Consider the following 27,747-nt stretch of genomic DNA (forward strand, 5'->3'; position numbering starts at 1 on the left):
AAGGAAAAGGAGGATGGGCAGGGCCCAGGTGAGTTGGATTTGGATTTGTACCTTTTCGCCCCTCCCTCGGCCCCACAACACACTGACGTACGTGTCCATAGCTTCTGTGAATCACTAATTAATCAATTATTATTAATTAACTTATTGATTCACCTCCGACAATGACTCTCCCCACGTTCGCAGCCTTCCTGAAGGCCCGTCTCCTCCAAGAGGCCTTCCTCGACCAAGCCCTCGCTTCCTTTTCTCCCTCTCCCTTCTGCATCGCCCTGATTTGCTCCCTTCATTCATCCGATCGTATTTATTGAGTGCTTAGTGGGTGCAGAGCATCATCATCACCATCATCAATCATATTTATTGAGCGCTTACTATGTGCAGAGCACTGTACTAAGCGCTTGGGAAGTACAAATTGGCATCACATAGAGACAGTCCCTACCCTACAGTGGGCTCACAGTCTAAAAGGGGAAGACAGAGAACAAAACCAAACATACTAACAAAATAAAATAAATAGAATAGATATGTACAAATAAAATAAGCGCTTGGGAAGTGGAATTCAGTCTTCATTCGCCTCCACACCCCCCAGCCCCACACCAATCAATCAATCAATCGTATTTATTGAGCGCTTACTGTGTGCAGAGCACTGGACTAAGCGCTTGGGAAGTACAAGTTGGCAACATATAGAGACAGTCCCTACCCAACATCATCATCATCATCATCAATCGTATTTATTGAGCGCTGTGTGCAGAGCACTGTACTAAGCGCTTGGGAAGTACAAGTTGGCAACATATAGAGACAGTCCCTACCCAACAGTGGGCTCACAGTCTAGAAGGGGGAGGCAGAGAACAAAACCAAACATATTAACAAAATAAAATAAATAGAATAGATATGTACAAGTAAAATAAATAGAGTAATAAATATGTAGAAACATATATACATATATATAGGTGCTGTGGGGAGGGGAAGGAGGTAAGATGCGGGGGATGGAGAGGGGGACGAGGGGGAGAGGAAGGAAGGGGCTCAGTCTGGGAAGGCCGCCTGGAGGAGGTGAGCTCTCAGTAGGGCCTTGAAGGGAGGAAGAGAGCGAGCTTGGCGGATGGGCAGAGGGCGGGCATTCCGGGCCCGGGGGAGGACGTGGGCTGGGGGTCGATGGCGGGACAGGCGAGAATGAGGTACGGTGAGGAGATCAGCGGCGGAGGAGCGGAGGGTGCGGGCTGGGCAGTAGAAGGAGAGAAGGGAGGTGAGGTAGGAGGGGGCGAGGGGATGGACAGCCTTGAAGCCCAGGGTGAGGAGTTTCTGCCTGATGCGCAGATTGATTGGTAGCCACTGGAGATTTTTGAGGAGGGAAGTAACATACCCAGAGCGTTTCTGGACAAAGACAATCCGGGCAGCAGTGTGAAGTAGGAATTGAAGTGGGGAGAGACACGAGGATGGGAGATCAGAGAGAAGGCTGATGCAGTAGTCCAGACGGGACAGGATGAGAGCTTGAACGAGCAGGGTAGCAGTATGGATGGAGAGGAAAGGGCGGATCTTGGCAATGTTGCGGAGCTGAGATCGGCAGGTTTTGGTGACGGCTTGGATGTGAGGGGTGAACGAGAGAGCGGAGTCGAGGATGACACCAAGGTTGCGGACTTGTGAGACGGGAAGGATGGTAGTGCCGTCAACAGTGATGGGAAAATCAAGGAGAGGGCAGGGTTTGGGAGGGAAGACAAGGAGTTCAGTCTTGGACATGTTGAGTTTTAGGTGGCGGGCAGACGTCCAGATGGAGATGTCCTGAAGGCAGGAGGAGAGAGCAGGGTCAGAGATGTAGATCTGGGTGTCATCAGCATAGAGATGATAGTTGAAGCCGTGGGAGCGAATGAGGTCACCAAGGGAGTGCATGTAGATCGAGAACAGAAGGGGACCAAGCACTGAACCTTAGGGAACCCCCACAGTAAGGGGATGGGAGGGGGAGGAGGAGCCTGCAAAAGAGACTGAGAATGAACGGCCAGAGAGATAAGAGGAGAACCAGGAGAGGATGGAGTCTGTGAAGCCAAGGTCAGATAGCATGTTGAGGAGAAGGGGGTGGTCTACAGTGTTGAAGGCAGCTGAGAGGTTGAGGAGGATTAGGATGGAGTATGAGCCATTGGATTTGGCAAGCAGGAGGGCAGTTTCCGTGGAATGTAGGGGACGGAAGCCAGACTGGAGGGGTCGAGGAGAGACACCACTTAAGTCCATCTGTGTCATTTGCTTATTTATATGAATATGCGTCTGCCCCTTTAGACTCTAAGCTCGTTGTGAGCGGGGAATGTGTCTACCAATTCTGTTATATTGTTCTATTGTAATAATAATAATAATAATAATGATAGAATAGTAGAAATAATAGAAGAAATAAAAGAAGAAATAATAGAAGAAATTAAAGAAGAAATAATAGGAGAAATTAAAGAAGAAATAATAGGAGAAATTAAAGAAGAAATAATAGGAGAAATTAAAGAAGAAATAATAGAAGAAATTAAAGAAGAAATAGAAGAAATTAAAGAAGAAATAATAGAAGAAATTGAAAAAGAAATAATAGAAGAAATAAAAGAAATAATAGAAGAAATTAAAGAAGAAATAAAAGAAGAAATTAAAGAAGAAATAATAGAAGAAATAATAGAAGAAATTAAAGAAGAAATAATAGAAGAAATTAAAGAAGAAATAATAGAAGAAATCAAAGAAGAAATAATAGAAGAAATAAAAGAAATAATAGAAGAAATTAAAGAAATAATAGAAGAAATTAAATAATAGAAGAAATTAAAGAAGAAATAATAGAAGAAATAAAAGAAATAATAGAAGAAATTAAAGAAATAATAGAATAAATTAAAGAAATAAAAGAAGAAATAACAGAAGAAGTAATAGTGGAAAAAAAGAAATAATAGAAGAAATTAAAGGAGAAGAAGAAATCATAGAAGAAGTAGAAGAAGAAGAAACCGAAGGGGCGGGGATCCGGAACGCTTGCGCCCCGGAACTGCAAGCTGGCGCTCCGCGTTGCCGGGGGGACGGGACGCTTCTAGCACGTGGCCCAGGGCGGCAGCCAATGGGCGGGCTCGGAGGGCGGGGCCTGGCGGTCCGGACCGGGGGGACTGCTGCGCCTGCGCGCTCGCCGGCCGGCGGCGGGGATGGGGCCGGAGGGGGCCGCGCCTGCGCACTCGGGCGGTCAGGCTCCGGCGCCTGGGGCGGCCTGACTGCGCCTGCGCGGTGGGTCGCTCGGCGGCCGGCGAGGTTGGCATGAGGTGGCCGCGCATGCGCAGTGCGTCGGTGGGCCGGGCCTGGGCTGGCGTCGAGGTTGGCATGAGGCGGATGCTGCTCGTGCGGGCCCTGAGCACGGTGGGTGTCGGGGCCCTGGACATCTTCTTTCCTTCCTTTTCCTTCCTTCCTTTTCCTTCCTTCCTTTTCCTTCCTTCTTTTTCCTTCCTTCCTTTTCCTTCCTTCCCTCCCCCCTTTGCCCCCCAACCTCCCCGGGGTCCCCCCCACCCTGTGCCCCCAAGGCCCGGGCACAGGCAGCAGAAATGACCCACTCCAGCAGCGCTTACCACAGGTGCCAGGCGCTGTACTGAACGTCGAGCAAATCAGGGGGCAACCCGACCAATCAATCAATCGTATTTATTGAGCGCTTCCTGTGTGCAGAGCACTGGACTAAGCGCTTGGGAAGTCCAAATTGGCAACATCTAGAGACGGTCCCTACCCAACAGTGGGCTCACAGTCTAAAACATCTCCTTACATTACAGTCTAAACCCGATCTCTAGATGTTGCCAATTTGTACTTCCCAAGCGCTTAGTGCAGTGCTCTGCACATAGTAAGCGCTCAATAAATACGATTGATGATGATGATGATTCCCCCCCCAGCGCTTAGAAGAGTGCTTTGCTGAGAGCCCACTGTTGCCAACTTGGACTTCCCAAGCGCTTAGTCCAGTGCTCAGCACACAGTAAGCGCTCAATAAATACGATTGATTGATAGTAAGCGCTTAACGAATGCCATTCAATCATTCATTCAATCGTCTTTATTAAGCGCTTAGTCCAGTGCTCTGCACACAGTAAGCGCTCAGTAAATACGATTGAATGAATGAACAAATGCCATCAGCAGCATCCTCCCCAGCGCTTAGAACAGTGCTTTGCACCTAGTAAGCGCTTAACAAATGCCATCATTAGTATCCTCCCCAGCGCTTAGAACAGTGCTTTGCGCCTAGTAAGCGCTTAGCAAATGCCATCATTAGCATCCTCCCCAGCGCTTAGAACAGCACTTTGCACCTAGTAAGGGCTTAACAAATGCGCTTCTAGACTGTGAGCCCGTTGTTGGGTAGGGACCGTCTCTATATGTTGCCAACTTGTACTTCCCAAGCGCTTAGTACAGTGCTCCGCACACAGTAAGCGCTCAATAAATACGATTGAATGAATGAATGAACAAATTCCATCATTAGTATCCTCCCCAGCGCTTAGAACAGTGCTTTGCACCTAGTAAGCGCTTAACAAATGCGCTTCTAGACTGTGAGCCCGTTGTTGGGTAGGGACCGTCTCCATATGTTGCCAACTTGGACTTCCCAAGCGCTTAGTACAGTGCTCCGCACACAGTAAGCGCTCAATAAATACGATTGAATGAATGAATGAACAAATTCCATCATAGTATCCTCCCCAGCGCTTAGAACAGTGCTTTGCACCTAGTAAGCTCTTAACAAATGCCATATTACCATTATTATTATTATTCTCAGGGTGAACTTAGGCCCCACCCCACGTGGAGCCCACGGGCTTCATCCCCATTCTGCGACTTGAGGCCCAGAGAATAATAATGATAATAATAATAATAATAATAATAATGGTGGCATTTATTATAGTACATCACTATAGTAATGATAACGATGGTATCTGTTAAGTGCCTACTGTCTGCCAAGCTCTGTTCTAAGCGCTGGGGAGGTTACGAGGTGATCACGTTGTTCCACGGGGGGCTCACAGTTTTCATCCCCATTTTACAGATGAGGTAACTGAGGCTCAGAGAAATGAAGTGAATTAATAATAATAATGGTGATGGCATTTATTAAGCACTTGCTGTGTGCAAAGCACTGTTCTAAGCGCTGGGGAGGTTACAAGGTGATCAGGTTGTCCCATGGTGGGCTCAGTCTTCATCCCCATTTTCCAGATGAGGGAACTGAGGCCCAGAGAGGGGAAGTGACCTGCCCAAAAGCACACAGCTGACAAGTGGCAGAGCGGGGATTCGAACCCGTGACTCCTGACTCCAAAGCCCGGGCTCTTTCCACTGAGCCACGGGAAGGGACTGGCCCAAGGTCACACAGCAGACAGGCGGCGGGATTATTCATTCAATCGTATTTAATAATAATAGTAATAATAATAACGGTATTTATTAAGTGCTTACTATGTGCCAAGCACTGTTCTAAGTGCTGGGGAGATTACAAGGAGATCAGGTTGTCCCACTGTGGGGGCTCACAGTCTTCATCCCCATTTTACAGATGAGGGAACTGAGGCCCAGAGAAGTGAAGTGACTTGCCCAAAGTCACCCAGCTGACTAGTGGCAGAGCCCAAACCCGTGACCCCTGACTCCAAAGCCCAGGCTCTTTCCACTGAGCCACGCTGCTTCTCTGGCTCAGTGCAAAGAGCATGGGCTATGGAGTCAGAGGTCATGGGTTCGAATCCCGGCTCCACCACATGTCTGCTGTGTGACCTTGGGCAAGTCACTTAACTTCTCGTAGCCTCAGTTACCTCATCTGTAAAATGGGGATTAAGATGGTGAGCCCCACGTGGGACAACCTGATCACCTTGTATCCCCCCCAGTGCTTAGAACAGTGCTTTGCACGTAGTAAGCGCTTAACAAATGCCATTATTATTATTATTATTATTATTATTATTATTACTGAGCGCCGGGGCAGGTACCGAGCAAATCCGGGTGGACACAGGCCCTGCCCTACGTGGGGCTCACAGACTTCATCCCCATTCTGAGACTTGAGGCCCAGAGAATAATAATAATGATGATGATGATGATGACAGCATTTATTAAGCGCTTACTATGTGCCAAGCACTGTTCTTTGCACTGGGGAGGTCACAAGGCCCACATACATATTTACATATTTACTATTCTATTTATCTATTCTATTTATTTTGTTAATATGTTTTGTCGTCTGTCTCCCCCTTCTAGACTGTGAGCCCACTGTTGTGTAGGGACTGTCTCAATATGTTGCCAACTTGGACTTCCCAAGCGCTTAGTCCAGTGCTCTGCACACAGTAAGCGCTCAATAAATACGATTGAATGAATGAATACAAGATGTTCATGTTGTCCCACATGGGGCTCACAGTCACAGTCTTCTAGACTGTGAGCCCTCTCTTGGGTAGGGACCGTCTCTAGATGTTGCCAACTTGGACTTCCCAAGCGCTTAGTACAGTGCTCTGCACACAGTAATCAATCAATCAATCGTATTTATTGAGCGCTTGCTGTGTGCTGAGCACTGTACTAAGCGTTTGGGAAGTCCAAGTTGACAACATATAGAGACAGTCCCTACCCAACAGTGGGCTCACAGTCTAAAAGGGGGAGACAGAGAACAAAACCAAACATACTAACAAAATAAAATAAATAGAATAGATATGTACAGGTAAAATAAATAGAGTAATAAATTTGTACAAACATATATACATATCTACAGGTGCCGTGGGGAAGGGAAGGAGGTAAGATGGGGGGATGGAGAGGAGGACGTGGGGGAGAGGAAGGAAGGGGCTGACTGTGGGAAGGCCTCCTGGAGGAGGTGAGCTCTCAGTAGGGCCTTGAAGGGAGGAAGAGAGCTAGCGCGGCGGATGGGCAGAGGGGGGGCATTCCAGGCCAGTAAGCGCTCAATAAATACGATTGATTGATTGATTGATTCATCCCTGTTTGACAGATGAGGGAACTGAGGCCCAGAGAAGTGAGGTGACTTGCCCAAAGTCACACAGCCGCCAAGGGGCGGAGCCGGGATTTGAACCCCTGACCTCGGAGTCCCAAGCCCGGGCTCTTCGACGACTGATTGATTTTTGCACCCAGCGGCCGCGGAGAAGTCCCCATCGCGCCCTGTCACCCGCCCCCCGGCCACCCCGTGACTTGTCGCCTCTTCTTCCGCCCCCAGGCCCCGGCCCAGCCGCTGGCCCCGCACCTGGCCGAGCGCCTGGGGGTCTTCGAGGAGCTGTGGGCGGCCCAGGCCGAGCGCCTAGCGGCCCGCCAGAGCCGGCCGGTCCGCGTGGCGCTGCCCGGGGGCCGCGTGCTGGGCGCGCAATGCTGGCGGACCACCCCTTACCAGCTGGCCCTGCAGATCAGGTATCCCTCCCAGCTCCCTGCCCCGGGCCCTGACCTCTGACCCCCGCCCCGAAGCTTGGTTGGGCCTCGACTTCCCCGAGGGGGGCGGTCCGGGGAGGGGCGGCTCTAACCTTGGGTCTCCCCCGGGGCAGCCCGGAGCTGGCGGGCCGAGCGGTGGCGGCGCGGGTGAACGGGATCCCCCATGACCTGGACCGGCCCCTGGAGGGGGACGCCGACCTCGATTTCCTGACCTTCGACTCGCCCGAGGGGCGGGCGGTGAGTCCGGCCCGTGGTGCCCGCTCCGACGACTCCGACGCGGGCGGGCGGGCGTCGGGAAGAGCGGACGGGGGGGCGGTTGTCCTGACTGGGCTCTCCCGGAACTCAGGTCTTCCGGCGCTCCAGCGCCCTGGTCCTGGGGGCGGCCTTGGAGCGGGTCCTGGGGGCCGTCCTCGCCCCCGGGCCCACCCCCACCCCTGCCCTCCCGGGGGGCTTCTTCTGCCGGGACGTGTGGCTGGACCAGCGGTGAGTGGCGGCGGCGTTCATAATAATAATAATAATAATAATGGCATTTATTAAGCGCTTACTACGTGCCAAGCACTGTTCTAAGCACTGGGGGGGTACAAGGTGATCGGGTTGTCCCACGGGGGGCTCCCACTCAATCCCCATTTTTACAGATGAGGGAACCGAGGCCCAGAGAATCAATCAATCAATCAATCAGTCGTATTTATTGAGCGCTTACTATGTGCAGAGCACTGTACTAAGCGCTTGGGAAGTCCAAATTGGCATCACGTAGAGACAGTCCCTACCCAACAGTGGGCTCACAGTCTAAAAGGGGGAGACAGAGAACAGAAACAAACATACCAACAAAATAAAATAAGTAGGATAGAAATGTACAGGTAAAATAAATAAATAAATAAATAAATAGAGTAATAAATATGTACAACCATATATACATATATACAGGTGCTGTGGGGAAGGGAAGGAGGTAAGACGGGGGGAAGGAGGTAAGACGGGGGGATACAATCAATCGTATTTATTGAGCGCTTACTGTGTGCAGAGCGCTGGACTAAGCAGAGAAGTGAAGTGACTTGCCCGAAGTCACACCCAGCTGGCAGTGGGCAGAGCTGGGATTTGAACCCGTGACCGCTGACTCCAAAGCCCGGGCTCTTTTCCACTGAGCCACGCTGCTTCTCTCTAAATAATAGTGTTGGTATTTAAGCGCTTACTATGTGCAAAGCACTGTTCTAAGCACTGGGGGGGTACAAGGTGATCGGGTTGTCCCACGGGGGGCTCCCAGTCAATCCCCACTTTTCCAGATGAGGGAACCGAGGCCCAGAGAATCAATCAATCGATCGTATTTATTGAGCGCTTACTGTGTGCAGAGCACTGTACTAAGCGCTGTACTAAGCAGAGAAGTGAGGTGACTTGCCCGAAGTCACCCAGCTGACAGTTGGCAGAGCTGGGATTTGAACCCGTGACCGCTGACTCCAAAGCCCAGGCTCTTTTCCACTGAGCCACGCTGCTTCTCTCTAAATAATAATGTTGGTATTTCTTAAGCGCTTACTATGTGCAAAGCACTGTTTTAAGCGCTGGAGATGGTAACATATAGAGGCAGTCCCTGCCCAACAGTGGGCTCACAGTCATCGCGCTTCATTCGTTCAGTCGTATTTATTGAGCACTTACTGTGTGCAGAGCACTGTACTAAGCGCTTGGGAAGTACAAGTTGGCAACATAGAATAATGATAATGATGGTATTTGTTAAGCGCTTACTATGTGCAAAGCACTGTTCTAAGCGCTGGAGATGGTAACTTATAGAGACGATCCCTGCCCAACAGTGGGCTCACAGTCATCGCGCTTCATTCGTTCAGTCGTATTTATTGAGCGCTTACTGTGTGCAGAGCACTGGACTAAGCGCTTGGGAAGTACAAGCTGGCAACATATAATAAGAATGATGGTATTTGTTAAGCGCTTAGTATGTGCAAAGCACTGTTCTAAGCTCTGGGGAGCTTACAGGGTGATCATGTTGTCCCACGGGGGGCTCACAGTTTTAATCCCCATTTTACAGACGAGGTAACTGAGGCTCAGAGAAGCGAAGTGGCTTGCCCAAGGTCACACAGCAGGCAGGTGGTGGAGCCGGGAGCCGAACCCGTGACCTCTGACTCCAAAGCCCGGGCTCTTTCCACCGAGCCACGCTGCTTCTCTCTAAATAATAGTGTTGGTATTTGTTAAGCGCTTACTATGTGCATAGCACTGTTCTAAGCACCGGAGACGGTAACATGTAGAGACGGTCCCTACCCAACAGTGGGCTCACAGCCATCACACTTCCTTCATTCATTCATTCATTCAATCGTATTTATTGAGGGCTTACTGTGCGCAGAGCACTGTACTAAGCGCTTGGGAAGTTGGCAACATAGAATAATAATAATGATGGTATTTGTTAAGCGCTTACTATGTGCAAAGCACTGTTCTGAGCGTCGGAGACGGTAACATGTAGAGACGGTCCCTACCCAACAGTGGGCTCACAGTCATCACGCTTCATTCATTCATTCATTCATTCAGTCGTATTTATTGAGGGCTTACTGTGTGCAGAGCACTGGACTAAGCGCTTGGGAAGTTGGCAACATAGAATAATAATAATAATGATGGTATTTGTTAAGCGCTTACTATGTGCAAAGCACTGTTCTGAGCGCCGGAGACGGTAACATCCAGTGCTCTGCACATAGTAAGCGCTCAATAAATATGATTGATGATGATGATGATGATGATGATGATAGCCAAGGTTTAGGGGCTGCCAGAGGCGGCGTGGCTCGGGGGGAAAGAGGGAGTCAGAGGTCGTGGGTTCTAATCCCTGTATATATGTTTGTACATATTTCTTACTCTATTTCACTTGTACATAACCATTCTATTTATTTTATTTTGTTCATATGGTTTTGTTCTCTGGCTCCCCCTTCTAATAATAATGATGGAGTTTATTAAGCGCTTACCCTGTGCAAAGCACTGTTCTTTTAGACTGTGAGCCCACTGTTGGGTAGGGACTGTCTTTATATGTTGCCAATTTGTACTTCCCAAGCGCTTAGTCCAGTGCTCTGCACACAGTAAGCGCTCAATAAATACGATTGATGATGATGATGATGGTCCCTACCCAACAGTGGGCTCACAGTCATCACGCTTCATTCATTCATTCAGTCGTATTCATTGAGGGCTTACTGTGCGCAGAGCACCGGACTAAGCGCCTGGGAAGTTGGCAACATAGTGGGCTCCCAGTCAATCAATCAATCAATCGTATTTATTGAGCGCTTACTATGTGCAGAGCACTGTACTAAGCGCTTGGGAAGTACAAATTGGCATCACATAGAGACAGTCCCTAACCAACAGTGGGCTCACAGTCTAAAAGGTGGGCTCACAGTCGTCGCGCTTCCCGGGGAAGCGGTGGGGGGGTCGTCCCAGGCCCCTTCCGCCCCCGACGGGAACGTCGCTTGCCCGTTGCAGGAGCTCCGTCCGGAGCGCGGAGCTGCCCGTCCTGGAGGAGGCCTGCCGGCATCTGCTGGCCCAAGAGATGCCCATCCGCCGGCTGGACGCCACCCGATGCCACCTGCGCCGGCTCTTCAAGGTCCCGAGGGGGTCAGGGGGTGCCCGTATCCCGAAGGAGCCGGGAGTTCTGGAAGCAGGGAGCATCTCCATCCGGGGAGGGCGGGGCCCCCCTGGGAGTTGGGAAGCGGGAAGACACGCTCCCGCTCGCTTCCAACCCCCTCCTCTGCCCGCCCCCCGCGCAGGATGACCCGTCCAAGCTGCGGCTGATAGAGGAGGGGGCGGCCCCGACGGCCACGGTGTACGGGTGAGGGGGGCCGCGTCGCTGGGGGGGGGGGTGGGAGGGGTCCGGCCTGGCGAATCGTTCCCCCCACCATTGCCCTTCTCTAGGGACCGTCTCTCCAGGTGGCCGACGTGTACTTCCCAAGCGCTCAGTCCAGTGCTCTGCACACACACACACACATCATCAATCGGATTTATTGAGCGCTTACTATGTGCAGATGCAAATAAATAAATAGAGTAATAAATATGCACAACCATATATACATATATACAGGTGCTGTGGGGAAGGGAAGGAGGTAAGATGGGGGGATGTCATCCTCCCCGCCTTACCTCCTTCCCTTCCCCACAGCACCTGTATATATGTATATATGGTTGTACATATTTATTACTCTATTTATTTATTTTGCTTGTCCATTTCTATCCTATTTATTTTATTTTGTTGGTCTGTTTGGTTCTGTTCTCTGTCTCCCCCTTTTAGACTGTGAGCCCACTGTTGGGTAGGGACTGTCTCTGTGTGTTGCCAATTTGTACTTCCCAAGCGCTTAGTCCAGTGCTCTGCACATAGTGAGCGCTCAATAAATACGATTGATTGGTTGATTGATTGATCTATTCTATTTATTTTATTTTGTTAGTATGTTTGGTTTTGTTCTCTGTCCTCCCCTTTTAGACTGTGAGCCCACTGTTGGGTAGGGACTGTCTCTGTGTGTTGCCAATTTGTACTTCCCAAGCGCTTAGTCCAGTGCTCTGCACATAGTGAGCGCTCAATAAATACGATTGATTGATTGATTGATCTATTCTATTTATTTTATTTTGTTAGTATGTTTGGTTTTGTTCTCTGTCTTCCCCTTTTAGACTGTGAGCCCACTGTTGGGTAGGGACTGTCTCTGTGTGTTGCCAATTTGTACTTCCCAAGCGCTTAGTCCAGTGCTCTGCACATAGTAAGCGCTCACTAAATACGATTGATTGATTGAGCTATTCTATTTATTTTATTTTGTTAGTATGTTTGGTTTTGTTCTCTGTCCTCCCCTTTTAGACTGGGAGCCCACTGTTGGGTAGGGACTGTCTCTAGATGTTGCCAGTTTGTACTTCCCAAGCGCTTAGTACAGTGCTCTGCACATAGTAAGCGCTCAATAAATACGATTGATGATGATGATGATCTAGAGACGGTCCCTACCCAACAGCGGGCTCACAGTCTAAAAGGGGGAGACAGAGAACAGAACCAAACATACTAACAAAATAAAATAAATAGAATAGATATGTACAAGTAAAATAAATAAATAAATAAATAGAGTAATAAATATGTACAAACATATCATCATCATCAATCATATTTATTGAGCACTCACTATGTGCAGAGCACAGGACTAAGCGCTTGGGAAGTACAGATTGGCAACATATAGAGACGGTCCCTACCCAACAGTGGGCTCACAGTCTAAAAGGGGGAGACAGAGAACAAAACCAAACATACTAACAAAATAAAATAAATAGAATAGATATGTACAAGTAAAATAAATAAATAAATAAATAAATAGAGTAATAAATATGTACAAACATATCATCATCATCATCAATTGTATTTATTGAGCGCTTACTATGTGCAGAGCACTGTACTAAGCGCTTGGGAAGTACAAATTGGCAACATCTAGAGACAGTCCCTACCCAACAGTGGGCTCACAGTCTAAAAGGGGGAGACAGAGAACAAAACCAAACATACTAACAAAACAAAATAAATAGAATAGATATGGACAGGTAAAATAAATAAATAAATAGAGTAATAAATATGTACAAACATATATACAGGTGTTGTGGGGAAGGGAAGGAGGTAAGATGGGGGGGATGGAGAGGGGGAGGAGGGGGCTGAGTGTGGGAAGGCCTCCTGGAGGAGGTGAGCTCTCAGTAGGGCCTTGAAGGGAGGAAGAGAGCTAGTGCGGCGGATGGGCAGAGGGAGGGCATTCCGGGCCCACAGTAAGTGCTCAATAAATACAACTGTGAGCCCACTGTTGGGTAGGGACTGTCTCTATATGTTGCCAATTTGTACTTCCCAAGCGCTTAGTCCAGTGCTCTGCACATAGTAAGCGCTCAATAAATACGATTGATGATGATGATATGTTTGTACATATTTATTACTCTATTTAGTTATTTATTTCTTTTACTTGTACATATCTAGTCGATGATGATGACTGAATGAATGCCCCCGGTGCCCCCGCAGGTGCGGATCGCTGGTGGAGCTGTGCGGGGGCCCCCACCTGAGGCACACCGGCCTCATCGCGGCCCTCCGTCTGCTGGAGGTACGGGGCGGCGGGGGGCGGCGGGCCGGGCCGGGGGGCTCGCAGCCTGTGCGGCGCGTGGGCATCTCCCGACCCCCGGGGGCCCGGCCACGTGCCCCCCCCCCCGCCACCCGTCCTCCTCCGACGCAGACCGGGGCCGTGGCGTCTCCGGGGCCGCAGGAGCTGCGTCGCGTGTCCGGGGTCTCCTTCCCCACGGCCGAGGGGCTGCGGGCCTGGGAGCGGCAGCGGGAGGAAGCCAAGAGCAGAGACCACCGCCACATCGGGAAGGTGCGGGGGGCCCGGGGGCGCGGGGCGGTTGGATTCCCGCGGAGCCGGGGGGCCCTCCCGCTGACCCCCCGCTCCGCCCCCCGCCCAGGAGCAGGAGCTTTTCTTCTTCCACGAGCTGAGCCCCGGGGGCTGCTTCTTCCTGCCCCGCGGGACGCGGGTCTACAACGCTCTCGTGGCCTTCATCCGGGTACGGCCGCGGGGCCGGGCGCGGCGGGGGCCGGCGGGGCCTGGCGGGGGGGGGCGCGTGGCGGGACCCCCGGCAGCCGCCCGCGGTCCCCGTGCCCCCGCAGAGCGAGTACGCCCGGCGCGGCTTCGTGGAGGTGCAGACCCCGACGCTGTTCTGCGCCCGGCTGTGGGAGCGCTCGGGTCACTGGGATCGCTTCCGGGACAGCATGTTCGCCGTGGCCCCCCAACACGACCCCGGCCCCCACCGTGCCCCGGCCCCCCCAGACTCCCTCGCCCTCAAGCCCATGAACTGCCCCGCTCACTGGTGAGGACGTTGCGGGGGGCTTCTGGGGGCAGGGGTGCCCGTGCCCCTCGGTTGGGAGGGCTCCTGGGAGCGGGGGCGCACGCTTCCCGGAGGAGGTGGGACCTTGGGAGGGGTTTGAAGCGGGGGGATCAGGGAAGGCTTCCTGGAGGAGGAGGGATTGTCAGAGCGGCTTGAAGTTGGGGAGGCAGGGAAGGCTTCCTGGAGGAGGTGGGATTCCTGGAGGGGTTTGAAGGTGGGGGTCAGGGAAGGCTTCCTGGAGGAGGTGGGATGGCCAGAGGGTTTGAAGGTGGGGGTCAGGGAAGGCTTCCTGGAGGAGACGGGATTCCTGGAGGGGTTTGAAGGTGGGGGTCAGGGAAGGCTTCCTGGAGGAGGTGGGATTGCCAGAGGGTTTGAAGGTGGGGGTCAGGGAAGGCTTCCTGGAGGAGACGGGATGGCCGGAGGGTTTGAAGGTGGGGGTCAGGGAAGGCTTCCTGGAGGAGACGGGATTCCTGGAGGGTTTGAAGGTGGGGGTCAGGGAAGGCTTCCTGGAGGAGATGGGATTCCTGGAGGGGTTTGAAGGTGGGGGTCAGGGAAGCCTTCCTGGAGGAGACGGGATTGCTGGAGGGGTTTGAAGGTGGGGGTCAGGGAAGGCTTCCTGGAGGAGGTGGGATGGCCAGAGGGTTTGAAGGTGGGGGTCAGGGAAGGCTTCCTGGAGGAGGTGGGATTGCCAGAGGGTTTGAAGGTGGGGGTCAGGGAAGGCTTCCTGGAGGAGGTGGGATTGCCGGAGGGTTTGACGGTGGGGGTCAGGGAAGGCTTCCTGGAGGAGGTGGGATTGCCGGAGGGTTTGAAGGTGGGGGTCAGGGAAGGCTTCTTGGAGGAGGTGGGATCGTCAGAGCAGTTTGAAGTTGGGGAGTCAGGGAAGGCTTCCTGGAGGAGGGACGGCTCCCCGGAGGAGGTGGGACCATCAGAGGGGCTAGAAGGTGGGGGGTCAGGGAAAGCTTCCCGGAAGAGGTGGGATTGTCCGAGTGGTTTGAAGCTGGGGAGTCAGAGAAAGCTTCCTGGAGGAGGTGGGATTGTCCGAGTGGTTTGAAGTAGGGGAGTCGGGGAAGGTTTCCTGGAGGAGGTGGGATCATCAGAGCGGTTTGAAGTTGGGGAGCCAGGGAATTCTTCCTGGAGGAGGTGGGATCGTTGTGGAGGGGGATTGAAAGTGGGGGGGTCAGGGAAGGCTTCCTGGAGGAGGGGTGGAGTCAGGGAAAGCTTCCCGGAGGAGGTGGGATTGTCCGAGTGGTTTGAAGTTGGGGAGCCAGGGAATTCCTCCTGGAGGAGGTGGGATCGTCGGGGGAGGTTGAAAGTGGAGGGTCAGGGAAGGCTTCCTGGAGATGGGGTAGGAAAGCTTCCCGGAGGAGGTGGAATCGTCTGAGTGGTTTGAAGTTGGGGAGTCAGGGAATTCTTCCTGGAGGAGATATGACCGTCTCGGGGGGTTGAAAGTGGGGGGTCAGGGAATTCTTCCTGGAGGAGGTGGGATCTTTGGGGGGGGGTTAAAAGTGGGGAGTCAGGGAAGGCTTCCTGGAGGAGGGGTGGAGTCAGGGAAAGCTTCCTGGAGGAGGTGGGATTGTCCGAGTGGTTTGAAGTTGGGGAGCCAGGGAATTCTTCCTGGAGGAGGTGGGATCGTCAGAGTGGTTTGAAGTTGGGGAGCCAGGGAATTCCTCCTGGAGGAGGTGGGATTGTTAGGGGGGTTTGAAAGTGGGGGGGTCAGGGAAGGCTTCCTGGAGGAGGTGGGGCGGTAGGAAAAGTCTGACCCTGAAGGGAGCCCAGGAGGGAGAGAGAGCCAGGCCTGAGGAGCCGTGGGGGGCGGCCCGGGCCCCCTCGGGGGTGGTGACCTCCGCCCCCCTGCCCGTCCGTCCCATGGGTCAGCCTGCTGTTTGCGCACCGAGAACGGTCCTGGACGGAGCTGCCGCTGCGCCTGGCCGAGTTCGGGGTCCTGCATCGCTGCGAGGCCTCGGGGACCCTCGGGGGGCTCACCAGGCTGCGCCGCTTCCAGCAGGACGACGCGCACATCTTCTGCGCCCCCGAACAGGTGCCCGTCCGCCCCCCTCCCCCCCCCCGAGGAACCGGCCCCCGCTGCCCGGGACCCCCCTGACTGACCCCCTGGAGACCCACCCCCGTCACCACCCCTTTTGACCTCTCGGCCCCTCTCCTCCGACCCTGAACCCCAGAATCAATCAATCAATCGTATTTATTGAGCGCTTACTGTGTGCGGAGCACTGTACTAAGCGCTTGGGAAGTCCAAGTTGACAACATCTAGAGACGGTCCCTGCAGTCGAAGCAGCGCGGCTCAGTGGAAAAGAGCCCGGCCTTTGGAGTCAGAGGTCGTGGGTTCAAACCCTGGCTCCGCCAATTATCAGCTGTGTGACTTTGGGCAAGTCGCTTAATCAATCAATCGTATTTATTGAGCGCTTACTATGTGCAGAGCACTGGACTAAGCGCTTGGGAAGTACACATTGGCAACATCTGGAGACAGTCCCTACCCAACAGTGGGCTCACAGTCTAAAAGGGGGAGACAGAGAACAAAACCAAACATACTAACAAAATAAAATAAATAGAAATAGAATAGATATGTACAAGTAAAATGAATAAATAAATAAATAAATAGAGTAATAAATATGTACAAACATATATACATATATACAGGTGCTGTGGGGAAGGGAAGGAGGTAAGATTAGTCTGTGAGCCCCCTTTTAGTCTGTGAGCCCACTGTTGGGTAGGGACTGTCTCTGTGTGTTGGCAATTTGTACTTCCCAAGCGCTTAGTACAGTGCTCTGCACATAGTAAGCGCTCAATAAATACAATTGATTGATTGATTGATTGATTGATTAAGATGGGGGGATGGAGAGGGGGACGAGGGGGAGAGGAAGGAAGGGGCTCAGTCTGGGAAGGCCTCCAACCTCGTCTGTAAAATGGGGATGAAGACTGCGAGCCCCCCATGGGACACCCTGATCACCTCGTAACCTCCCCAGCGCTTAGAACAGGGCTTTGCACATAGTAAGCACTTAATAAACGCCATCATTATTATTATTAGAAGGGGGAGACAGAGAACAAAACCATATGAACAAAATAAAATAAATAGGATGGATATGTACAAGTGAAATAGAGTAATAAATTTGTACAAGCATATATACAGGGATTAGAACCCACGACCTCTGACTCCCTCTTTCCCCTTGAGCCACGCGGCCTCTGGCAGCCCCTAAACCTCGGCGGGCCTCCCCGCAGCTGGAGGCGGAGGTCCGCGGCTGCCTCGACTTCGTCCGCTCCGTCTATTCCGTCCTGGGCTTCTCCTTCCGCCTGGCGCTGTCCACGCGGCCCCCCGGCTTCCTGGGAGACCCCGACCTCTGGGATCGGGCGGAGCAGGTGAGCGGCGGGATGCCGGGATTTGGGGGGGTGGGGGACGGGGGCTTGAGCTGACCCCCCTCCCGTCGCCCCCCAGGTCCTTGAGAAGGGTCTGGAGGATTTCGGGGAGCCCTGGGACTTGAACCCCGGGGACGGAGCCTTCTACGGACCCAAGGTGAGCCCGCCTGTCCTGCCATCGACCCCCGGCCCACGTCCTCCCCCGGGCCTGGAATGCCCCCAATCCCTCTGCCCATCCGCCAAGCTTGCTCTCTTCCTCCCTTTTCAAGGCCCTATTGAGAGCTCACCTCCTCCAGGAGGCCTTCCCAGACTGAGCCCCTTCCTTCCTCTCCCCCTCGTCCCCCTCTCCATCTCCCCCATCTTACCTCCTTCCCTTCCCCACAGCACCTGTATATATGTATATATGTTTGTACATATTTTTTACTCTATTTATTTTACTTGTACATATCTATTCTATTTATTTTGTTAGTATGTTTGGTTTTGTTGTCTGTCTCATTTTTTACTCTATTTTACTTGTACATATCTATTCTATTGATTTTATTTTGTTAGTATGTTTGGTTTTGTTCTCTGTCCTCCCCTTTCAGACTGTGAGCCCACTGTTGGGTAGGGACCGTCTCTAGATGTTGCCAATTTGTACTTCCCAAGCGCTTAGTCCAGTGCTCTGCACATAGTAAGCGCTCAATAAATACGATTGATGATGATGATGATAGCCACGGTTTAGGGGCTGCCAGAGGCGGCGTGGCTCGGGGGGAAAGAGGGAGTCAGAGGTCGTGGGTTCTAATCCCTGTATATATGTTTGTACATATTTATTACACTATTTCACTTGTACGTATCCATTCTATTTATTTTATTACTATGGTTTTGTTCTCTGGCTCCCCCTTCTAATAATAATAATGATGGAGTTTATTAAGCGCTTACCCTGTGCAAAGCACTGTTCTTTTAGACTGTGAGCCCAATGTTGGGTAGGGACTGTCTCTAGATGTTGCCAATTTGTACTTCCCAAGTGCTTAGTACAGTGCTCTGCACACAGTAAGCGCTCAACAAATACGATTGATGATGAGAAGGGGAGCTGATCACCTTGTAACCTCCCCAGCGCTTAGAACAGTGCTCTGCACATAGTAAGCGCTTAATAAATGCCATCGTTATAAGGGGACGGGCCGGCCGGGGCGGGGGGTCTGTTGGGGGGGCTTCCAGCGCCCACCCCCCCTCGCCGGCCGGTGCGCCCCCAGATCGACGTCCACGTCCGCGACGCCCTTGGCCGTCCCCACCAGTGCGGTACCGTCCAGCTGGACTTCCAGATGCCCCTGCGCTTCGACCTCCAGTACACGGGGTACGCGGACCCCCCGTGCCCCGGACCCCCTCGCCCACCCCCGGGTGACTCCCCCTTCCAGGCCCGGGCCGGGGGGAGGGCAGCGGGCGGGCCTCTCATCAATCGTATTTATTGAGCACCTACTGTGTGCAGAGCACTGTACTAAGCGCTTGGGAAGGACAAATTGGCAACATCTAGAGACAGTCCCTACCCAACAGTGGGCTCACAGTCTCCCTCCTCTCCCACCTCACCCCGGCCGCCCCCGGGGCGGGGGTCTCCCCTCCAGGCGGGCCGGGACCCCCGAGAGGCCGGTGCTAATCCACCGGGCCGTGCTGGGCTCCGTGGAGCGGACCATGGCGGTGCTGGCCGAGAGCTGCGGGGGAAAATGGTGAGCCCCTGACCTTCAACCTCTGACCCCCCCCATAATAATAATAATGATGATAATAATGGCATTTCTTAAGCGCTTACTATGTGCAAAGCACTGTCCTAAGCACCGGGGAGGTTACAACGTGATCAGGGTGTCCTGCGGGGACGGTCTTCATCCCCGTTTTCCAGATGAGGGAACTGAGGCCCAGAGAAGTGAAGTGACTTAGCCAAAGTTAATGCGATTGATTGATCGATTGATTGACCCAGGGGTGTCACCCCCGTTCGAACCGCCCGTCCGTTCATCATCAGTCATCATCGATTGTATTTATTGAGCGCTTACTATGTGCAGAGCACTGGACTAAGCGCCTGGGAAGTACAAATTGGCAACATCTAGAGACAGTCCCTACCCAACAGTGGGCTCACAGTCTAAAAGGGGGAGACAGAGAACAAAACCAAACATACTAACAAAATAAAATAGAGTAGCTATGTACAAGCAAAATAAATAAATAAATAAATAGAGTAATAAATATGTACAAACCTAATATATAACTATATATACTATATATAATATATAGTATATATATAATTATATAATATAATATATAATACATAATATATAATTATACTATGTTTTATATATTATATTACATATATTATATATAATATATGAAATATGTAATGTAATATATATTATATATAACTATATAATATATATAGTATATATTATACTATACATATATTATATAGTTATATATAATATATGTTATATATAACTATATAATATATATAGTATATATTATGCTATACATATATTATATGCACTATATGTATTATACTATATTATTACTATATATTATATATAATATAATTATAATATATGATTGTGTATTATATAGTTATTTTATAATTATTATTATAATTATTATAATATATATTGTTATGTTATATATTATTACATTATATGTTGTATATTTGTATTATAATTATATAATATATGTTATGATATGTAATTATATATTATATATGTATTAGTATATATTATATTATATACTATATGTATTATGCTATACTATATGTATTATACTATACATATATTATATATACATAATATATGCGTTCACCCCCCAGGCCGCTGTGGCTGTCCCCGCTCCAGGCCATAGTGATCCCCGTGGGACCGAAGCAGGAGGCCTATGCCCGTCAGGTGAGGGAGAGCCCGGGGACGGGCCGGGACGGGGAGCGGGCCCGGGGGTGCCCGCCGCTCGGGTGCAGCGGGCCGGGATGGGCTGGCCGGTCGGCGGCCCACCCGTGGGTGGTGGCCCTGGGCCCCCCGGGGTTGCCCAGGGCTCCGGCCGCGCTGACCGGCCCGCCTCCTGCCCCCCGCTCAGGTGCAGCAGGCCCTGCAGGCGGCCGGGCTGGCCGTTGACGTGGACCCGGACCCGACCCGCACTTTTGGCTACAGGGTCCGCCGGGCCCAGCTGGCCAGCTACAACTTCCAGCTCGGTGAGGGGGACCTCGGGGCATTCATTCATTCATTCATTCAATCGTATTTACTGAGCGCTTACCGTGTGCAGAGCACTGGACTCAGCGCTTGGGAAGTACAGGTTGGCAACATACAGAGACGGGCCCTACCCAACAGCAGGCTCACAGTCTAGAAGGCACACACCCCCCGACCCCTTCTCCAGCTAACGTTGTGGCTCGTCATTCGTTCAATCGTATTTATTGAGCGCTTATGGTGCAGAGCACTGGACTAAGCGCTTGGGAAGTCCAAGTTGGCAACATCTAGAGACGGTTCCCTACCCAACAGTGGGCTCATCAGTACCCGGGGGGTGGGGGACGGGGCCGCCGGGAGCCCGGGACGCCCGACTTCCCAGCTCCACCTGCCCCCGCCCCCTGCGGGGTTGATGAACTCAGGAGGCGGAGAAAGGGCGGGAGTCTTCATAACACCGAGATTAATTGTTTAATTAATTGATTGGCGGCGTCTATTTAGCCCCAGATTAGAGACGGGAGGGGGTGGCCCCGTCTGACACTCCCTGCCCCAGGCTCCAGTGGAAAGAAGGGGTCTCAAGCCCCCATCCTGGGAGGAAGAGGGGAAGGGTCCCGGGGCCCAGACCAGCCTGCCTGCCTTTCTCCCCATCTCTGTCTGCCCTCCTTTGTCTCTGCGTCTCTCTCAGCCCTGTATCTCTCATTGTATGTCTGTCCTGTCTCTCCCCCTCTCCCCAATGTCTCCGTCTGTCTCCCACTCCGTCTCTGACCTCTCTCCCCATGTCTCTCCCCATCTCTCCTCTTATGTATCTCTTCCCTGTCTCTGTCCATCTCTCCCTCAAGTCTTTGCCCGTCTCTCCCGTGGCTGTTTTCCTCTCTCTGTGTCTCTCTCCCTCACCCTCATGTCTTCCTCGTCGTAAATCTGCCTCCCCCCTAGTCTCCGAGTGTCCTTCATGTCCCTCCTTCGGTCTTCCTCTTGCCCCCTGTCTCCCCTCGGCTCCGGGACTCTCTCTCCCCAGTCTCTCTGCTTCCCTGTCCATCTCCCGCCCTGGTTTTCATTCATTCAGTCGTGTTTATTGAGCGCTTACTGTGTGCGGAGCACTGTCCCAAGCGCTTGGGAAGTCCAAGTTGGCAACATCTAGAGACAGCCCCTACCCAACAACGGGATCACAGTCTAGGAGAGGGAGATAAAGAACAAAACAGAACATTCATTCATTCCATTGTATTTGAGTGCTTACTGTGTGCAGAGCACTGTGCTAAGCGCTTGGGAAGTCCAAGTCGGCGACATATAGAGACGGTTCCTACCCAACAACCGGGCTCACAGTCTAGAAGGGGGAGACAGACGATAAAACAGAACATTCATTCCTTCCATCGTATTTGAGCGCTTACTGTGTGCAGAGCACTGTCCCAAGTGCTTGGGAAGTCCAAGTTGGCAACATCTAGAGACGGTCCCTACCCAACAGCGGGATCACAGTCTAGGAGAGGGAGATAAAGAACAAAACAGAACATTCATTCATTCCATTGTATTTGAGCGCTTACTGTGTGCAGAGCACTGTACTAAGCGCTTGGGAAGTCCAAGTCGGCAACATATAGAGACGGTTCCTACCCAACAACGGGATCACAGTCTAGGAGAGGGAGATAAAGAACAAAACAACATTCATTCATTCCATTGTATTTGAGTGCTTACTGTGTGCAGAGCACTGTACTAAGTGCTTGGGAAGTCCAAGTCGGCAACATATAGAGACGGTTCCTACCCAACAACGGGCTCACAGTCTAGAAGGGGGAGACAGACGATAAAACAGAACATTCATTCCTTCCATCGTATTTGAGCGCTTACTGTGTGCAGAGCACTGTCCCAAGCGCTTGGGAAGTCCAAGTTGGCAACATCTAGAGACGGTCCCTACCCAACAACGGGATCACAGTCTAGGAGAGGGAGATAAAGAACAAAACAGAACATTCATTCATTCCATTGTATTTGAGCGCTTACTGTGTGCAGAGCACTGTACTAAGCGCTTGGGAAGTCCAAGTCGGCAACATATAGAGACGGTTCCTACCCAACAACGGGATCACAGTCTAGGAGAGGGAGATAAAGAACAAAACAGAACATTCATTCATTCCATTGTATTTGAGCGCTTACTGTGTGCAGAGCACTGTACTAAGCGCTTGGGAAGTCCAAGTCGGCAACATATAGAGACGGTTCCTACCCAACAACCGGGCTCACAGTCTAGAAGGGGGAGACAGACGATAAAACAGAACATTCATTCCTTCCATTGTATTTGAGCGCTTACTGTGTGCAGAGCACTGTGCTAAGCGCTTGGGAAGTCCAAGTTGGCAACATATGGAGATGGTTCGTACCCAACAACGGGCTCACAGTCTAGTTTTGTGTGTCTGGTGGCCCCGTCTCTGTGCCCTTGTTGCCGGGGCCTCAGGTCGCCCCTCCGGCTTCGGGGAGGGTCTCCGAGCCGCCGGGGTCAGGGGGTTCTTGACCCCCTCGCCTGCCCCTCCCGCAGTGGTCGGGCCGCTGGAGGAGTCCCGGGGCACGGTCAACGTCCGGACCCGGGAGAACCGGCGCCCGGGGGAGCGGGGCCTGCGGGACGTGGCGGAGCGGCTGCGGGAGCTGCAGGACGCCAGGGTCCCCAACGCCGAGGACCTCTTCTGAGCCGAGGGAAGGGAATAAAGTGGACAGCGAGGCCGCCGTGTCCGTTTTCGTGGGGGCAGGTCTGAAGGGCCTGGGAGGGGTTGGTGACTCATGGGCTGAGAAGGAGGAGGAGGAGGAGGAGGAGGGCCGGGCGAGGGCGGATCACCGGGCTATAAAAGCCTGCGAGGACCACAGCCACCACCACTGCTGCCCATCCTTAAGGACCGGTTCCCCACCGAGGCCTGCCTTCTTCCTGCTTTCCCTCCCTTCCTCTTTTCCTGCCTCCCTGCCGGTCTTTGCCCCGATGGGGCCCTCGCTGGGCTCGGTCCTGCTGGGCCTGGGCCTGGGCTTGGGCCTGGGCCTGCTCATCGCCGACCCCAGCAACGCCAGCGTCGCGCAGGGAGGTGAGAACCACGGACGCCCCGGCCGCAACGGGGGAGACGGCGGAGAGGCTAAGACAGGCAATGCGCGTGTGCGCCTGCGCGGGGATGTGTGAGAGTGAGTGTGTGTGTGTGTGTGTGTGTGTGTGTATTGGGGGTGCGCATGCGTGGGGAGATTGGCCTCCACTGTGTGTATGCGCATGCGTGAAGAGACCGGCCTGCCCCCCCCACACTCTCCGTGTGTGCGCGTGCGCGTGCAGCCCGCTCTGCCCGCCCCCGTGTGTGTGTGTCCGCGAGAGGAGCCCCACCTCCCCCTCCGGCCCGTGTGTGTGTATGCGCATGCGTGGGGAGGTCGACCTGCCCCGCCCTCCAGTATGTATGCGCATGCGTGGGAAAGTCGGCCCGCTCGCAAGTGTGTATGCGCATGCGTGGGGAGGTCGGCCTGCCAACCCTGAGTGAGTGAGAGAGAGCGAGAGAGAGAGAGAGTGTGTGTGTGTGTGTGTGTGTTTGCGTGCGTGCGCATGGAGCCCGACCTTCCTCACTCGGGGTGTGTATTCATTCATTCATTCAATCAATCAATCCTATTTATTGAGCGCTTACTGCGTGCAGAGCACTGGACTAAGCGCTTGGGAAGGACAAGTTGGCAACATCTAGAGCCGGTCCCTACCCAACAGCGGGCTCACAGTCTAGAAGGGGGAGATGGACAACAAAAAAAACATAGTAAAAAAGTAAAATAAATAGAATAAATACGTACAAGTAAAATAAATAAATGAAAAGAGTAATACATCCGTACAAATATATATACATATATAGAGGTGCTGTGGGGAAGGGAAGGAGGCAAGGCGGGTGGGGGGGATGGAGGGGATATGATATTGACTGTTATTGAGCACTTACTGTGTGCAGAGAGCTGTACTAAGCGATTGGGAAGTCCAAGTCGGGAACAGATAGAGACGGTCCCCTACCCAACAACGGGCTCACAGGCTAGAAGGGGGGAGACAGGCAACAAAAGAAAACATATTAACAATCAATCGTATTTATTGAGCGCTTACTGTGTGCAGAGCGCTGTACTAAGCGCTTGGGAAGTCCAAGTCGGCAACAGATATAGAGACGGTCCCCTACCCAACAGTGGGCTCACAGTCTAGAAGGGGGTGACAGAGAACAAAACCAAACATACTAACGCAATAAAATAGAATAGTAAATAAGTACAAGTAAACTAGAGTGATAAATCTGTACAAACATATATCCAGGTGCTGTGGGGAGGGGAAGGAGGTAGGGCGGGGGGGGGGTGATGGGGAGGAGGAGAGGAGAAAGGGGGCTCAGTGTGGGAAGGCCTCCTGGAGGAGGTGAGCTCTCAGTAGGGCTTTGATGGGAGGAAGAGAGCCAGCTTGGAGGAGGTGTGGAGGGAGGACATTCCGGGCCAGGGGGAGGACGGGGGCCGGGGGTCGATGGTGGTACGGGCGAGAAGGAGGCCCGGTGAGGAGGTGAGCGGTGGCAGAGGAGCGGAGGGTGCGGGCTGGGCTGGAGAAGGACAGAAGGGAGGTGAGGGAGGAGGGGGCGAGGGGATGGACGGCCTTGAAGCTGAGAGTGAGGAGTTCTTGCCTGAATAATAATAATAATAATAAATAATGGTGTTTGTTAAGCGCTTACTATGTGCCAAGCACTGTTCTAAGCACCAGAATAGATACAAGGTTAATAGGTTGTCCCACTTGAGGCTCCCAGTCTTCCTCCCCATTTTACAGATGAGAGACCTGAGGCCCAGAGGATAATAATAATAATGTTGGTATTTGTTAAGCGCTTACTATGTGCCAAGCACCGTTCCAAGCGCCGAGCACTGTTCTAAGAGAAGTGAAGTGACTCGCCCAAAGTCACCCAGCTGACAAGTGGCGGAGCCGGGATTGGAACCCATGACCTCTGACTCCCAAGCCCGGGCTCTCTCCACTAAGCCTAAGCGATTGGGAAGTCCAGTTTTAGGCCACAGATAGAGACGGTCCTTCCCCAACAACGGGCTCACAGACGACAAAACAAAACAGACAGGCGTCAATACCATCAGAGTAAATAGAATTAGAGCTATATCATCATCATCATCATCATCAATCGTATTTATTGAGCGCTTACTGTGTGCAGAGCACTGGACTAAGCGCTTGGGAAGTACAAGTTGGCAACATATAGAGACAGTCTACCCAACAGTGGGCTCACAGTCTAAAAGAATGAATACACATCATTAATAAAATAGAGTAAGCATGAACAAATGAAATAAATAGAGTAATAAATATGTAGAAATAAATGCAAGTGCTGTGGGGAGGTGGAGGGGATGGGGGGGCTGTCTCTGCCTGTCCCCCATCTCTCGTGTCTCTCGCTTCTCGGCGTCTCTGCCCCTATCGTCCCTGCGTCTCTCCCTTCTCGATGTCTCTGCCTCTGTCGCCCTGTTCATTCATTCAGTCGTATCTATCCCCCCTTTTAGACTGTGAGCCCACTGTCGGGTAGGGACTGTCTCTATATGTTGCCAATTTGTCCTTCCCGAGCGCTTAGTACAGTGCTCTGCACATAGTCAGCGCTCAATAAATACGGTTGATGATGATGATGATGATGATGATTGAGCGCTTACTGTGCACCAAGCTCTCGGGCAGTCCAAGTCGGCAACATAGAGAGATGGTCCCTACCCCACACCGGGCTCACAGTCTAGAAGGGAGAGACGGACAACAAAACAAAACATGGAGACAGGTGTCAAAACCATGAGAATAAATAGAATTAGAGCTATCATTATATTTATATTATATATAAATCCTGTATCTCTCCTCGCCGTCTCTCTGCCTCTCCGCCTCTGCCCGCCTTTTCCTCTGCCTGGTTTGATTCCCGTCTCCCCTGGGTCGCCCAGCCTGGGTCCCCGGTGCCCACTCCCTGCCCCGGCTGGGTACCATCTCAGGGTGAGGGGAAACTGAGGCGGGTTTTCCCCGCTTTCTTGCTGGTGGGCGGCAGGCGGAAAGGGGAGGGTTTGGGGGTCACCCTGAGCCAGGCTTGACTTCAGGGGGGTCTCCAAGGGGTGGGCGCCCCACCTATCTGTCTCTGCCTGAGGATCCCAGCCTGGGGCCGGGGGATCGGGCCCCCCTTCACCATCCCCACCCTGCCCCGTGACTCAGTTGGCTCTTGCAGGCCTTGGCTCTTGCAGGCCTCGGGTCGGGCCCGGCGCATTCCCCGGGTGGGGGGAAGAGAGGGGAGGGGAGGGGGTGTCCATCTGTCCGTCCATCTGTCCGGCAGTCGGCCTGACCCCCGTCCTTCCCTTCCCTCCCCTCACCCCCCCAGCCAGGGACCCCCAAAGCCCAAGAGAGGCCCCCCCGGCGGCCCTCCTGTCCGGCCAGACTGAAGGTCAGGGGGCGTGGGGCCACGGGAGGGGACCGCTCCGGCTGGGTGGGGTGTGCGGAGTGTGGGTGGATGGGTGTGTTGTGTTGTTGTCTGTTTTTGATTCCTGCCTTCTGCCCATCCCGCCCTGCCCCGGCGCCCCGGTCCCAGTGGGCTTCGCCGGCCCCCCGGCTCCTCCGACTCCCCGGCACCAGGTCCGAGACTTTCCTCCCGGGCAGCGGGATCCCCCGGACCCCCTCTCTGACGGACAGAGACAAGGTTCGGCCCCAGTAATAATCATAGTGGCATTTATTGAGCGCTTACTATGGGCAGAGCACCGTTCTAAGCGCTGGGCACTGTTCCCCGATCAATCAATCAATGACCCCTGGACCCTGGTGGGGGGCTGGGGAGGTGGGCGAGGTTGGGGATGGGGGTCGGCGGGGGCAGGAGGGGCCGAGGGCTTGGCCCCCAGCTGAGGCCCGTCCGGGCCTGCCCCGTCCACCGCAGTTGAGTTCCCCGGCCGTCCCCGAGAGACTCTCCCGGAGCAGGTCCAGCTGCAGAAAGAAGGTGCGTGACCCCGGGCCCGGGGTCAACCCGGCCAGCCCTCTGCCTCCGGCCGACGCCTCCCCGCTGACCGCCCGGCCACCCACCCGCTCACCCTCCTGTCTCCCGTTTCCAGTGGATGTCAGACACCAACCCCAAGAAGAGGCCGCCAGCCTGCC

The 27,747-nt window shown here is 52.8% G+C and overlaps 1 protein-coding gene across 4 annotated transcripts; it reads left to right on the forward strand.

Moving 5' to 3' along the window:
- The first annotated feature begins 3,234 nt into the window (after positions 1–3,234).
- TARS2 (threonyl-tRNA synthetase 2, mitochondrial) lies at positions 3,235–23,362 on the forward strand. Of its 4 annotated transcripts, none has more exons than XM_038768651.1 (18): positions 3,235–3,339; positions 7,109–7,296; positions 7,428–7,551; positions 7,661–7,797; positions 10,765–10,885; positions 11,049–11,110; positions 13,295–13,373; positions 13,503–13,640; positions 13,729–13,827; positions 13,931–14,130; positions 16,024–16,186; positions 17,380–17,517; positions 17,594–17,671; positions 18,744–18,844; positions 19,110–19,211; positions 20,318–20,390; positions 20,575–20,689; positions 23,182–23,361. In XM_038768651.1, the coding sequence occupies exons 1-18, from the start codon at positions 3,241–3,243 to the stop codon at positions 23,328–23,330; spliced, it is 2,166 nt and encodes a 721-aa protein (XP_038624579.1). In that variant the 5' UTR covers positions 3,235–3,240; the 3' UTR covers positions 23,331–23,361. The 4 variants fall into 4 exon arrangements, 3 of the variants coding, with proteins under 3 accessions (XP_038624579.1, XP_038624581.1, XP_038624580.1); XM_038768653.1 differs by having other exon boundaries at positions 14,032–14,130; positions 17,333–17,517; XM_038768652.1 differs by having other exon boundaries at positions 13,533–13,640.
- The last annotated feature ends 4,385 nt before the right edge of the window (positions 23,363–27,747 follow it).

Source organism: Tachyglossus aculeatus, chromosome Y4 (assembly GCF_015852505.1).
Source record: "Tachyglossus aculeatus isolate mTacAcu1 chromosome Y4, mTacAcu1.pri, whole genome shotgun sequence".
In the NCBI taxonomy this organism is placed as follows: Eukaryota; Metazoa; Chordata; class Mammalia; order Monotremata; family Tachyglossidae; genus Tachyglossus; species Tachyglossus aculeatus.